Source organism: Nyctereutes procyonoides, unplaced genomic scaffold, assembly GCF_905146905.1.
Source record: "Nyctereutes procyonoides isolate TBG_1078 unplaced genomic scaffold, NYPRO_anot_genome, whole genome shotgun sequence".
Taxonomy (NCBI): Eukaryota; Metazoa; Chordata; class Mammalia; order Carnivora; family Canidae; genus Nyctereutes; species Nyctereutes procyonoides.
In genome coordinates, this window is record NW_026575146.1 from 42,061,378 (window position 1) to 42,077,150 (window position 15,773).

At 32.9% G+C, this 15,773-nt stretch overlaps 1 protein-coding gene across 4 annotated transcripts in view; it reads left to right on the forward strand.

The window, feature by feature from the left end:
* Positions 1-14,935, forward strand: part of GKAP1 (G kinase anchoring protein 1) — a 70,315-nt gene extending 55,380 nt beyond the window's left edge. For 2 of the 4 annotated variants that reach the window (XM_055311534.1, XM_055311535.1), the window contains exons 9-13: positions 4,596-4,693; positions 8,177-8,240; positions 11,527-11,597; positions 12,119-12,196; positions 14,613-14,935. In XM_055311534.1, coding sequence (XP_055167509.1) covers positions 4,596-4,693; positions 8,177-8,240; positions 11,527-11,597; positions 12,119-12,196; positions 14,613-14,660 — 359 coding nt within the window. In that variant the 3' untranslated portion in view covers positions 14,661-14,935. Of the gene's footprint in view, positions 1-4,591; positions 4,694-8,176; positions 8,241-11,526; positions 11,598-12,118; positions 12,197-14,612 lie in introns of all 4 variants that reach the window. The other 2 variants (XM_055311536.1, XM_055311537.1) reach the window with 2 other exon arrangements.
* The last annotated feature ends 838 nt before the right edge of the window (positions 14,936-15,773 follow it).

Here is a 15,773-nt window from a genome sequence, read left to right on the forward strand (position 1 = left end):
CACAGCTCACATTGCTTGCAAGTTTGCTGAGCTGAAGGAAAAGATAGATCGTCGTTCTGGAAAAAAGCTGGAAGCTGGTCCCAAGTTCTTGAAATCTGGGGATGCTGCCATTGTTGATATGGTTCCTGGCAAACCTATGTGTGTTGAGAGCTTCTTTGACTATCCTCCTCTGGGCCATTTTGGGTGTTGTGGGTATCATCAAAGCAGTAGACAAGAAGGCAGCTGGAGCTGGCAAAGTCACCAAGTCTGCCCAGAACGCTCAGAAGGCTAAATGAATATTATTCCTAATACCTGCCACCCCTGTCTTAATCAGTGGTGGAAGGACGGTCTCAGAACTGTTTGTGTCAATTGGCCATTTAAGTTTAATAGTAAAAGACTGGTTAATAATAACAATGCGTCGTAAAACCTTCAGAAGAAAAGGAGAATGTTTTGTGGACCATTTGTTTTGTTTGCGTGTGTGGCAGTTTTAAGTTACTAGTTTTTAAAAGCAGTACTTTTTAATGGAAACAACTTGACCAAAAATCTGTCACAGAATTTTGAGACCCATTAAAACAAAAGTTTAATGAGAAAAAAAAACAAGTATGAAAACATTGTTCTATGGTGTAGTTTCAGCCTAATTAACTTCAGCTATATTTTCCCAGATTTTCTCATAGCTAGAGCAAAGCCCTACTATCGCCGAAAGCTTGGTCCTCCCTGGCTTTGCCCAAGGTTCATGTCACTTGCCATCTTCTCCCTGAAGCTTTCTCTCACTACCCCCACCCCAAACACCAAACACAGAAAATCTGGATGTGATCTTTCCTTTTTCTTACCCCACAGCAATTTTTTCTTTTCCTTTTTTTTTTTAAGATTTTATTTATTTGACAGAGAATAAGCAGAGGGAGTGCAAATGGAGAGGGAGAGGCAGGCGCTCTGCTGAGCAGGGAGCCTGATGCAGAGCCCGATACTGGGACTCCAGGATCATGACCTGAGCCAAAGGCAGGCGCTAAACCAACTGAGCCACCCAGACACTTTGCATTTTGTTTTTCTTATGGCACATTTTATGCGGCACATTTTTATTATCATTCTTAACAGACTACAGATCCTTTGTGGACATGGACTTTATCTTGTACATCCTTGTATCCTTATTTTAGTATAATATTTTCTACTTAGAAGATAATTTTAAAATTTATTAATTGAAATGTAAAACCTTATAAAAATGAATGCACATTAAAACAATATGATTTTCTGTCTTTAAAAAAGTGATCTTTGTTGGTTTTTTAAAAATGATTGTTTTATAGAGAGAGAGAGTGGATGAGCTGGGGGGAGGGACAGAAAGAGAGAGAGAATCTCCAGCAGACTCGATATTGCAGGTGGAGGCCAACCCAGGGCTCAATCTCAGGACCCGGGATCATGACCTGAGCTGAAACCAAGAGTTGGACACTTAACCAACTGAGACGAGTCATCTTTTTAAAGAAATTTTAGAAACTACTGATAAATGGATTAATGATAATGCAAAAATTAATATTTGAGGGCTTTACTATATATTTGCCAGATACTATATTAAGTACTTAAAATGGTTATTTCATTTAATTTGCACAATTAACTATGAAGTTGGTAGATATTCCCAGTTTGTAGATGCAGCGGGGGGGGGGGGGGGGAAATGACCTTAATTTTATTCACCTGGAGAAAACTAGTGATTGTTTTGGTCCAACTTTTCTATGGATGTATACTTTTTTTTCCTCTCTAAAAATGTAGAAACTGTTATATGGACCACACCACTTTTTACTTAAATAGAGATGGTCACCATTTTGGGTTATTAAGTAATAATTCTTATACATTAAATAATTGAATTTTTAATAACTCAATTGCTTTCAGTTATCCCACACTGAGAAAAAAATATTTTATATGTGCCAGTTTGAGATTACATTTCTTTGCTTACTACTAAGATTGTATACTTTCTCATGTTTATTGGTTATATGCCTGTCATATGATTGTGACTGTTTTTTTCAGTTGTATTAAATAAGATAAAAACAGAGGGAGGCAAATGATAAGAGTCTCATTTACCTTTCAATTCTTTTAGGTTATTTTTGGAGATTTTTCATCAAGTTAAATGTATCAGTCTTTTCCTTTTAGTTTCCTCCATTTAGTATTCTGTTCAGAAGGGCTTTCTTACTCAAAAGATGATATGATACTCTTCTTCATCTAGATTTTATTTTAATGCTTCTGTTTCCATTTTTTTCAAAATTAGAATAGTATGTTATTCAATGATTCTATACTTAGTACAAAACAATTTTGATAAAAAGACATTTTTAAACAATAAAGTGAAATTTCCGTCTCACAAAAATAAATCTTCTAAGAGTTAGTAAATTCTTAGTCTATGTTCTTCCAGAATTTTTTTTGCATATAGTGTCATAATATTGAGAACATGTGAATATATTTTATAGTTCTGTATCATTTTTAGTAACTTCAGAGTTTTCAGTTTTATAAACTTACTATATATTTAGGCTATATTCTATGGTGGGCATTTAAATTGATGTCTAGTTTTTTGTAATAAATCTGCAATGAATACTTCTAGATATTCCTCCCTACCTCACTTATCTAGGTAAGGTAGATTCCTAGAAGTGAAATTCTTGGGCCTAATATTATGTATATTTCTAATCTGGATCCACCCCCCCTTATTGCTTAAACTAGAATCTTGAAAGTGCCCATCATCCTCACCTGCCACATTCAACTGCTAATAAAATACTGTAGATTCCGCTCCCAAATAATTTCTTACATGATACATTTCTCTCCATCTATACTGCTTCTGATCTCAGACATAATCTTCTCTGATGTGGGCTTGCAGTAGCAGTTAAAGAGTTTTGCACTTCTGTTACCCACTCTGATCCATTTTCCACAGCAGCCAAAGTGATCTCTTAAAAACATAAATGTAACATAAGCAGAAATCTGATAGTCCTGCTCAAATTCCTTCACTGGTTCACGAAGCCCTTCAGGATCAGGCCTCTGTATTATATTATCTACCCCCTCACTGAATTCCAACCATGTTGGCCTCTTTTTTCCTTCAGAGTCTCTAGGCTCCTTCCTGCCTTGAGGTCTTTAAATATACTGTTCTGTCTACTTGGAAATCTCTTACCTCCACTTTTTGCTTAACCAGTTCCTTCTCATCACGCAAAGTTCATCATAAAAGTCACTACCTTAGAGAGAGCTTCCCTGATCCACAAGGGAACAATCCACATTATTCTCCTTATAACACTATGCTTCTTTTCTTCGTAGCTTAAACTGCACTTTCTTATTGCAGCATTTATGTTTCTGTCTGCTTCCTCTCCCAGACAAGTCCCAGGAGAGCAGGAGTCTTTTTAGTTCTCTTCATTGTAGTACCTGTAGCACCTGGTAGGTAGGTACATGCTCAGAGAATATCTTTAGAATAAGTTAATGTTGCCACATCACTCATTAGATAAAGGGAACCGATTTATACTCTTATATAACTTTGAGATTTTTTTTGCATTTAAATTTGTCTGGGTAGGTGGTGCAAGAAGGATTTTCTTAACTTGATTTTTTTCTCCCAGTTAGCCACTTATCCGGTAACCTACATTTATTCTATAATTCAGCCTTTTCTCACTTCTTTAAAAATACCATAATTATATTACAATAAATTTGTATATCTTAAATTTCTTTCTGGACTTTCTTTTCTGGTACACTGCACTGTCAGACCAGGTGTTGTAGTTATTTTTGTTGTGTGGTGTGCCATTATTTGGTAGGCAAATTCTTCTTTATTGCATTAACTTTTTGTTTCTGTCCTTTGTTCTCCCAGATGACGTTTTGACTGGAATTTCAATGGAATTTTATTGAAATAATATTTAGTCTTCCCATCTACATCCTTTGTCCCATGTCCTTTTCAATATTTTATAATTTTCTTTGTCGATCCTAAACATTTCTGAATTTTATTTTTAGAGATATTTTTTATAACTACTGGGGGAAATGGTTTTTCTAGTTATATTTTCTACCTGCAAATGCTGTACAGAGAAAAGTTATTTTTGGGTTTTGTTATTATTTATTATATTTTATAATTATAAAACAATTTTAAATTATAAAATAATTATAAATTATAAAATAAATGTGAAATAATTATTTTTTCTCATAAGTTTTCAGTTCTTTTGGGTTTTAAAGATAGACTAATAACTTGTAACAGAGCACTTTTAATGTGTTTATTTCAGTATAGAAAAATTTCAAAGCTCTGATATTATTCTGTTGTGTTTGTAGTTTGAGATTAATCATAAATATCTTACTTTCACTGTAATAATTACAATTGTATAATTGAGTAGAGTTGGAAATGTAATAAACAGTTTAAGGTTGCTTTAGAAAATGGATTAAAATCGGGAAAATCAGGATTTTTTTCCTCTTAAGCTTTTCACAAAGGAATATTATAAACCAGAATTGTTAGAAATTGGTTTTTCTTTTTTTTTTTTTTAAGATTTTTATTTTTAAGTAATCTCTACACCCAATGTGAGGCTCACACTCACAACCCTGAGATCAAGGGTCGCATGCTGTACTGACTGAGCCAGCCAGGCGTCCCAGGATATCTTAGTTCTAAAATAGTGTTTTTCTCCCACAGGAAGTAGTTCTGAAAGATGGAAGAATTGAAAGACTAAAGTTGGAACTTGAAAGGAAAGATGCTGAAATTCAGAAGCTGAAAAATGTGATCACTCAGTGGGAGGTTTGTAATTATTTACTGTTGTAAATGAAAATAATCCTATAAAATTATACTTTTCTGTTTTTCTTATATGTAAATATGTGTAATATTTGATTAATAGAAATAGTATTTCTGCTGTTAGGTTTTTAGACTTTCATTAATGATAAATAATCTGATATGATTTTTTATCGTGAAATATGTATAACATTAAATTTGCCATTTTAATCATTTTTAAGTTATAATTAATTGGTATTAATTATCTTCAGTGTTGTGTAGTTATCACCACTATTTCCAGAACTATTTTTATCATCCCAAATTCTGTACCCATTAAATAACTTCTATTTCCCTTTTCTTGCAGCCGCTCATAATCTCTAATCCCAGTGAATTTGCTTTATTCTAGATACTTCATATAAGTGGAATCACATAATATTTGTCTTTGTGTGTCTGGTTTATTTCACTTAGCATAATGTTTTCAAGTTTCATCCATGTTTTTGCATGTATCAGAATTTCTTTTTATGGCTGAGTAATAGTCCGTTGTGTGTGTGTATATATATATATACATATATATATATATATACACACACCATGTTTTGTTTGTTCTGTTCCGTTTATGGACACTTGTGTTGTTTCCACTATATCCCTGTTGTGAATATTGCTGCCATGAACATTAGTGTACAAGTATCTGAGTCCCTGCTTTCAGTTCTTTTGGATATATACCTAAGAGTGGAATTGCTAGATCATATTTGACTTCTGGAGAAACTGCCATACTGTTTTCCATAGCACCTGCACCATTTTCCATTCCCATCATCATTACACAAGTATTCCAGTTTCTTTCCATTGTCGCCAACATTTGTTATTTATACTTTTTATTTTTAGCCACAAACCTGTGTTACTTTTTTACTTACTTCCTGCTATATAACCTGTTTGGATTGTATCCACCCATCTCCCTTAGTTTTATTTTGTGATTTATATTTTCCTTTTCTTTCATTGGGCACAACAAAGATAAAGAAGATGATGTTGTGTGTGTGTGTGTGTGTGTGTGTGTGTGTGTATGATGGAATATTATTCAGCCATAAAAAGAATGAAGTCTTGCCATTTGCAACAACATGGATGGAACTAGAGAGTATTATGCTAAGTGAAAAAAGTCAGAGAAAGACAAACATATGATCTCACTCACGAGTGGAATTTAAGAAACAAAACAGAGAAACAAACAAAAAAAAGAAACTGAGAGACAAACTCTTTAACTATAGAGAAAAAACTGATTGTTACCAGAGAGGATATTGTGGGGGGTGGGAAAGTAGATGATGGGTATTAAAGAACACACTTATCATGATAAAAAAAAATAGAATTAAATAAATGCAAAGCTTCATAAACTATAGGCAGAAAAACCACTGGATTGATGCTAAATGAATATACATTTCAATTCCCATCTAAAAACTCAGCCTAAGTATATTTATAAGATAATATGTGTATATATATATACATATATGCAAATATATATATATATATGCATGCATGAGGCGTGGAGTGAAGATGGTGTAGTAAAACAAGGGACAGGTATTAAATGTAAGAGTAAGAGCACATTTTGAACAGGTTTGGGCAGTGGGGACTAATATCCCATTTTGTATTTACTGAGTTTGAAATGGCTGTAGATATAGGCATAGATATTCAGGATGCAGCTGAACTCACAACATACATATCATTTAAGTGCTCTCTTTTTTGAGAAATTAAAAATACTAATAAGGGAACTGTAATGTTTCATTTATGCTCTTATAAATTACATGGCATTGGGGATCCCTGGGTGGCTCAGCGGTTTAGCACCTGCCTTTGGCCCAGGGTGTGATCCTGGAGTCCCCGGATCGAGTCCCGCATCCGGCTTCCTGCATGGAGCCTGCTTCTCCCTCTGCCTGTGTTTCTGCCTCTCTCTCTCTCTCTCTATCATGAATAAATAATTTTTTATTTTTTTAAATTTTTTTGAATAATTTTTTAAAAAATATTTAAAAAATAAAAAAAATAAATTACATGGCCTTAGTATGTTATACATTTTGTTTTTATAGATAGATTTACTGTTCAGGGTTGTATATATAAAACTCTACTATTTTTATGGGCAACATAATGATTTTTTGTGGATAATTTTGCTAATTTACAATTTTTGCATTATGAGCTGACTTTAGACCCAAAGGTTGCTATTAAAGGTGTGTCTGTGTACATTGATCTGTACCTTGGACAAAAGACTTGAACTGGAGAAAGTTTGGCAAGATAATAACATTGATTGAGGCCCTGAGATAAAATTTAGATATCATAGTGGAGTTATTTCTGTATTCATAGTGAATATACTTGTAATTGACTGTGTGTGTTTTTCTGCCTCATATTTTTGTGTCCATCTGACTTACCTCTCTCATTCATTCTTAAGCTGCTCAGAAGTTCTGTTCCCTTTACATTTATGTGGTGCTTGCTTCTTTTCAGGGTATTGTCTGCAGTATTACCAAATATCATTACTAATTTATTATCAGCAATTTACTGGATAGAGTATTTAGTAAAAGCCATATTTATTGGACTTGATTTAAAATACATTAAATATGTTATACAAGAAAGAATTTTGAATCAGTAACTTTGGTACTTATCTGCATAAATGTTAGGAGTAGAAATGACAAGTTTGTTATAGTGATCGATCTTTCTCTGTTCTTTTGTTTTTCCACAATGTATTAAGTGTATTGTTTTCTCCAATGTATTAATATATTAAATATTTATAAATAATTAAGTCTGTTTAAGATATGTTGAATAAGGATAGGTTAGAGGGAAAATTCCTTGGAATAAAGACGTTAATGCAGAACATAATTTCTCTTGCTCATAAGTATAAAATTGTGTCATTTACGTAGTAGAAAAAGCTAAGTCATTTGGAAAAAGAAATTGAGAAAAATGAAAGATACTCCAGTAAATAATTCATATCAACTAAAAGTTACTTTAATAACATATAGTTAATGAAATAATGAGAGGTTAATAAAGCCTTAAATGAGCAGACATAGTACTGTGCTATATAGTTCTGTAACTACAGTGTGTATGTACCTAGGCACTGTCAGTAGTTAGTAGCCTATAGTTGGACAATGGCAGATAAAGAACAGATACAGAAAGTTCTAGTATAGTACAGGATGGTCTTGGTCTAGAGCTGTGAATTACCATTCTTTGTTTTCATCTAATTGTTTTGAATTGTGTAAGGGTTTTGTTTAAGGAAAAAAAAGAGAAAAATTTAAAGAAATTTTAGTATTATCCTGAATTATCTCCAGTTTTATCCCTTATTTTTCAGTTACCTATAATATTAATTTCTATTATTGTACCAGGGAATTAGTTTAGGAGTAGACAGTTCTGAATACATTTTCCTCCATTCTGTTTCTTTCAAAAGTAATTTCTGTCTTTTAGCAAGCCTAGAATTCATAGCTCCATAAATTCTTAGTAAATTGTTAATTATATCATTTACTTTAAAAATTAAATCTTTTTTCTTGCTACTAGGCAAAGTATAAAGAAGTAAAGGCAAGAAATGCACAGTTACTGAAAATGCTTCAGGAAGGTGAAAGTAAGTGATTTATGTGTTTTTAGAATTAAGAGTTAACCTTAAAAATATCTGAAGATAATTTTTCAAGATATGTGAATAACTCAACAACATAAAGAATTTTCCCAGAGTGATTCAAGTTGAATTTTTGCTGATAATTTTATTATTACAAGTCATTCTTATAGCACCTTAGCATAATTATACAAGTTTTCAACTATTCAGGTAAGAGGAAGTTTGAAATTTCAATTCTTATAAATTATTGGACTACATTTAGCAGGAAAACAATAGACCTTGCTTTAAGATTCTCTTTTTAAAAATTAGAGTAGAATGCCTGTCATCATTTTAGGTTTTCCTTCTCCCTTTCCCCCCCAATCTTTTTTAAAAATCTCATTTATTTATTTTAAAGTGTGAGAGAGAGTGTGTGTATGCACCTGCGAACAGGAGGAAGAGCAGAGGGAGAGAGACAGGCAGACTTTGTGCTGAGCACGGAGCTGGACATGGGGCTCAATCTCACAACCCTGAGATGATGAGCTGAACTGAAACCAAGAGTTGGATGCTTAACCAACTGAACCACCCAGGCACCCCTCTCCAACTCTTTATACTTTTGTGGCCACTCTAAACTGGCAGTAGTTCACCAGCAGGAAGCTAAGAAAATCCATCAAAAATGATTAGAGATAATCAGATTAGTAAAGTAGATGTTGAATGAAGACCCTCCACAACATCAGTTGCATTCCTGATTATGCATGAAGCTCATGGAAAGGAAACTATAAATCATAAAAGACACATAGGAAGACCTGAATAAGAGAAAATCTTCTGAATAGACAAAATTAAGTTTAATAAACAGTTTTCTGTTAATAAGTATCAATGATATCCCAAATAGCTCTCTTGTGAGTACTGTAGTGTTCAAGAAGTTGTGAAACTCACCTTGAAGAATAAACAAGATACCAAAATTGAAGATACTGAGAGTGGAATTGTCCAATCAAAACTTAAACTATATTAAAAAAGTTACCAAAACAATATGAGTAAAACCAGGAGTCATGTTCAGTTGAACAGAATATACAGTGTTGAAATAGATTTAAACTCACTGTTTTAAAACTTCACTATTTTTTATAATTAACTTACACAGCTTAACTATGATGAAATAGAAGTTAAAGAATAATGGAAAAAGGCATTATTTGGAAAATTAGATATGAAGATTCTGAGATTAATTTAGATCTGTGCATGTTACTGAGTTCCATGTGGATTATTTAATGAACAAAAGTATAAAAATAAAATAATTATTTACAAGCTACACTTCTAAAAGAAGAAATTAGCGGTATCATTGGACATTGGATGCATGATTTTTAAATATGTAAAAACAAAGTAATATTCCTATTTTGGGAAACATTTGTGAAAAATGAGAAAGTTAACTGATAAATGTTTTCTCTCAAAAATACATTTTAAAACGGCTACCATTAAATAACATCAGTTTCCATACTCCATACTATTAAAAAATGCAAGTAGGGGTGCCTGGCTGGCTCAGTTGGTAGAGCATGTGACTCTTGATTTTGGAATTGTGAGTTCAAGCCCCATGTTGGGTGTAGAGATTGCTTTAAAAAAATCCAAATAAAAGAATTTTATATAGAACCATTACATGAAAAATGCAGTATGTTAGAGCATATATACTCTTAACATTTATGAGTGAAAATAGCTCCATTATAACGTAACACATGTTCCTAAAAATCACCAATTTCTGCAAAAGCACATTTGAAACCACGAAGATTATGGGGAAATGGGGTTAGGAGGATGCAACACTTAAAAATACCATCACAGACACATTAAAAAAAAGTTGGGAAACTAATAAAACAGTAGCACAGTTTCATACATGTTAAAATGGTTGAACACAAATACTGTAATAAATATGGTACTTCATCTAAAAGACAGCCTTAAGTTTGCTTGTGGAAATAGGCTTTAGAGGGTCTACAGGTTGTGTGTTACTGTGAAGTAATGGAAGGATGGAAAGTTGGTGTGGTTCCTAACAGTGAACAGAGAGATAGCTGGTAGATATTTGAGGTAAGTGCCTAGGTCCTGTTTTCTGTGTTTGTGAAATTATGCTCAAGCAAATGCAAAATCCGTGTTATGTTCAAGTTTTCTGTAAAACAGTAATCTCAAATTCATGTTTTCAAAACAAGCATGTTTTTGGAAAACGGACTATAATTGAAATGTTACATAATTATTAAAAATCACTAGTTCTCAGTAGGTATGCCTAATTCTGGGGAGGAGGATGTAAAAGTTCCCAACTTGAATCTTGAGAGACTATGATTTGATTCTTAACTCTGTGTCTCACCTTACTGCATTAAACTATGAAAGATAAATTTGAATTACAGTGTTCTATTGCTAGAGCTGTGATGATATCATTACTCATATATTTGATCTTTTCCTCCTTCACTAAATTTATTACAATTTTACCTCTTCAGTCTCTCCTATTTTGTTTTCAAAGTTGAGGAGTTAGTTTTTCATGCATTAGCCATTTACCATGGGTTAAAGAAGTTGTTAACCATGTGGAGATTTTTAAAGCTTAGGAGACCTAGGGGCCGAAATGTAGATAGATCTCTTGCTTCCCCAGAGGGAAAACCTCTAGACAAAGGAACAGTTCTAAAAGACCACAGGTGTATATAATCTTTTATGATCATATGAGCTACATTTATTTGACAGTGCTTTTTTGGTATGAACAGTCAGATAAAAATCCTTTTCTGTAGACCTTACAGTACTGCTCACCCTGACAATATAACAAAACAAAACATTCTGCATTGTTTTTAAAATCTTGCTTTAGATTTGCCAAGGTAGGGGTGCCTGGGTGGCTCCATTGGTTAAGCATCTACCTTCGTCTCAGATCAAGATCTCAGGGTCCTGGGGTTGAGCTCAGCGGGGAGTCTACTTCTCCTCACTTTCCCTCTGTGTGCCTGTATGCTTTCTCTCCCTCTCTCAAGTAAATACATTTTTAAAAAAGAATTAGTCAAAGTATTGGTTTATCCCAATGAGAAATTATATCCTCGTCCTCTTTAGAATAGCTGGAAAAAATTTATCTTTCAAAGTATACAATTAATATATTAACGCCACAGAAAATGTAAAATTTCCAAGAAAAACTGCTGTAGTAATAATCAGAATTTACCAGTGAAAAAATAAGAGTTAAATAGAATTAAGAAACACATTCATTCAATATAAGGATAATTAATCTGCCCGAATGCACTGCTATCTTGGTTCACTACAATATTGTTCAAGTATTTGAGTGATTGGAAAGATTATACTGCTGTTTTTCCTTTCTTGTCAGTGAAAGATAAAGCAGAAATACTTCTGCAAGTTGATGAATCACAGAGTATCAAGAATGAGCTAACTATACAGGTAAGAAAAACTAGAATATGCAGGACTGGTTTTCTTAAGGTATTTATTCTCTGGTCCTAAAACATGAAACTTGATTAAACAAAAATATAGCTCATCAACACTGCGATAAAGTGAAATAAATTATACATCATTATTATCATGTAATTGCAAATGAATGAAGATTCTGTTAACTGTGCTGAGGGAGGTAGATATGTCCTGAAGAGTAAGGGAAGATAAAATTGTATTTCAGTTGATGCAGTCTATGAATATAAAAATAGGAAGGACAGATAGAACTTATCCTATTCAGGGACTTGACTTTCTTCTTCCCATCCTTACTCTGCATTTTATCTGTCTTTAATATACAACTGAGTAAAATGCCTAACTGAAGTTGTGTGTGTGCTTAGCTGGGGGGGTGGGGAGGTGGTTCTTCTTTGATGCCTATTCATCTAGTAGTCACATTCATCATTCTGAGTAAGTGTTAAGAATTAAAAATATTTTTGCCTGAAGAGACAAAGTTTTTTAAATTGAATGTTTGGTTTTAGGTGACTTCCCTTCATGCTGCATTAGAACAAGAAAGATCTAAAGTGAAAGTATTACAAGCAGAACTAGCCAAATACCAGGTATGCTTTTATAATTTTGAAAGTGTTCTCCTCACAAATAATACATTTCAGAATCGATACTATGTGAGAATAAAGCACTATTTTCTTCAGTCCAAATCTATTCACCAAACATATAATTTTGTTATTGGTCATATAATTTACACTTTAGAAAATGTTAGGGTTATTCTAAATATTGGTACATACAGCAATAACTAAAGTAAAATCCTTGGTACATGATGTGGCATATGTGCCAGTGAATCATATCGAGGGAAGGTACATAATAGCATTTGTCCTAGTATATAAATTTGATCACTTGGGCACAGCAGTTTCTCCCAGATATCTCCATTGTAAAGATATCTTTTCCTCTTTATAATTAATAAATAATGTGAAGTGATACTTTGAGATTGTGTGAATGTTCTTTTCTTTTTACCCAATGGTTTTAGCATCCATTGATGATATTTGTATCGGTTATTATTTTGGTAGTTGCAAAATAGTGATTTTTCTAATTCTATTATTTCTTCTGCATTTACAAGCTGGCATTCAGCATTTTTTTCTGGACGAAGCAGTAAAAAAAATCAATTCTTTATTTCAATATATGTGTTTATGTATATGTGTGTACACACACACACACATATATTTGTATGTATGTATGTGTGTCTAAGTCATGATATAAATGTGTTAATTAATGTCGGGGGTCAGAGTAAAAAACAATTTGAAAGCTGCTACCACTGGTCTGAAGAACATAGAAGTAACAGCCCCAGGTTTGACCTCATCAGTCTAAGAAGGAGAATTATCTTTGCCTGGGAGACTTTGAAAAGGATTCTTGAATTTTGTGGAGGGTAATTTTTTGTTTGTTTGTTTTTGTTCTTAATCTTGTTGAAAAACAACGTAAGAGTTCTAAGCTGTGTAACACTGGTACTTAAGCATAGTGGGTATCTACTTTGTAGGAAAGTTTTTTTAGTAAATGTATTCGTATTTTCCTGCTACAGGAAATAAATTTTGATTTTAAATTTTTTATTTATTTATTTATGATAGTCACACACACACAGAGAGAGAGAGAGAGAGAGAGAGAGAGAGAGAGGCAGAGACACAGGCAGAGGGAGAAGCAGGCTCCGTGCACCGGGAGCCCGACGTGGGATTCGATCCCGGGTCTCCAGGATCGCGCCCTGGGCCAAAGGCAGGCGCCAAACCGCTGCGCCACCCAGGGATCCCAAATTTTGATTTTAATATATGGCATTACACATCTCAGGTCCCATAAGAGTATATGAATCTGTGCAAAACTTTTATTTGGTAGGAATGAATAATGGCATTCTTATACTTGATTTTTTTATAAAAAAGCTTTGTGTAGCAATGTTTATAACCACCAAGAGGGATATCAGAAGAAGGATGAAAGCAGCGAAGAGTAGCTGCCAACACTAGTAAATGGGTCTGGATGCCACATGCCCCTTGATATAACCACCACTTTAAGAAATGTACTTCAACAGACAAATACTAGTTCCCAAACTTGTCTTGACCACAAAAGTGACCAAGAATCACTTGGGAATTTTTTGAGTTACAGATTGTTCAGCCCACTTCTGGTGATCATAAATAGATCCAGGGCAAAGTCTCAACATCAGAATTTTAAAAATATTACCACTTAGGTGATTCTGTTGATCAACTAAGTTTGGGTATCATTGCCATATTTTATAAAAATGGATGAGAAACTATAAAATTACATCAAACCATTATTTATGGTTAAAATGGGAAGTAGAATAGTTAAGGATGATTTTAATTTTATTTTTTGTACCTTTGTATTTTCTGTATTTCTACAATAAGTATTTGCTTTTTAAATCAGAGTCAGGCAGAAAATGTTTTGTTAAAAGTAATAAATGTAAAATACTTATCTTTTAAGCTCTACCTCTTTCCTTGGCTCAAATCAAATACCATAGATGGAGTTTCATTTGGAGCAAATTAAATAGAGATTCATATATGTATGTCACTGAGCAATATGAAAAGTATACCCTGCTTTTCAACCCACTGATGAACAAAATCAGGTTTCTAATGCCATCTAATATGAACAAGACTAACTTGAATTAGAAATAGAATTATTCTAAAAGGTAATGAACTGAATTAGCAAATTTGCCGATTATATGAAGTAAATTGTTTTAGTATTGATCGAAAATTATATTTTTTAAAATAGGGAACAGTCCAAATGAGCTCTAAAAAAATAAAATATGGATAATCTTACTCTAAATTAATACAACCTGCTTTAATCATTTGTAAAAAAAGAAATAATAACAATGTAAAATAATTTAGGGGTATGCACATTCAAATTTGCAACAAACTAAAAAAAATTGCTTCTTCATATTAAAAAATACTTTTGGTCTCATTTATTCTTAAAATGAAAATGCCCCCAAAATGGTACTTCCTAAATAATTTGCCTTATTTTTCTTTACAGGGTGGCAGAAAAGGGAAAAGAAACTCTGAATCCGACCAGTGTAGGTGATTCCGTTAGCCTATGAGGTCAACACAAAAATTAAAACTTTCAGGGTTTTGCAAAAATGTATATATTTAATGCTGTGCAACTGCTAAACTATGCAGTTTTTGTTGGAGAAACTTAAAATGATGAGCTCACTAACAGTCTATAATTTTATGTCCTTTTGGCTTAAAGTGGAAAGAAGAAAAATAGAATTCCAGCAGAACTCAGTGATTATTGTTTACTATCCATACTTCTTATCACTTTAGTTTTTCATCAGTCAATAAAATTAATTTACTCTTCCATTAATATGTTTGATTTTTTAAAATTTCAGTAGCAGTGTGAAAGTATGATTAATTAATTGGATTGTTTACATACACTGAATATTTACTCAGCACTTTCTGCATGCTAAACCCTACAGGACCTGCAAAATGAAGGAAAATTGATGGATACACTCAAGTAGCTTACGCTCAGAGGACTTAGAAGTGGAGGTGTAAAGACACAGCAAAAATAATTGCCATACATATTAGAGTGTGATAGCATATTGTTTGGAAATTGAGAAAACTTGCATGAAATAGTTTTTGGAAGGTAGATACCTCTGCTGTAAATTTGTTGAAAGGCAGCAAAATCTGTGCTAAAACACTTGATTAAAGAATATTTTGTCTTAAGGACAGAAACATGACACACGGAGAAAAAGTGTTGAAGTAGGAGGAATGAATGAGAAATTTTTCATTGGATTTATCAATTGCTAAAGTAATTAGTAGTATATGGGATTGATTTTGTTTTTAGGGTAGTCAGTGAAATACACCTATGATTCATTAAAATACAGAGGGTATTTTGGTTTTACAACAAAAATGAATACATAAATACTGATCTTGACCTCTAAACCAGCATTATATGAAAGATTCTATTTCATGTAAGTTTTTGAAGAAAAAATACTTAAAGTCATCATTGCTTTTATGTCTGGGTTCTTCCATGAGGTTACATGAACCTTGCAAAAAAATTGTGACTTATTTTTCCCCACATTCCTGACACATATAGTCCTTTGTGTGGCACAGAATAGATACTGAAAAATTATTTAGTAAAATGATAAAGCTGTTTTAGATAGTTTCCCCTAATTTTACCTTTAAGAATAGATGCCAT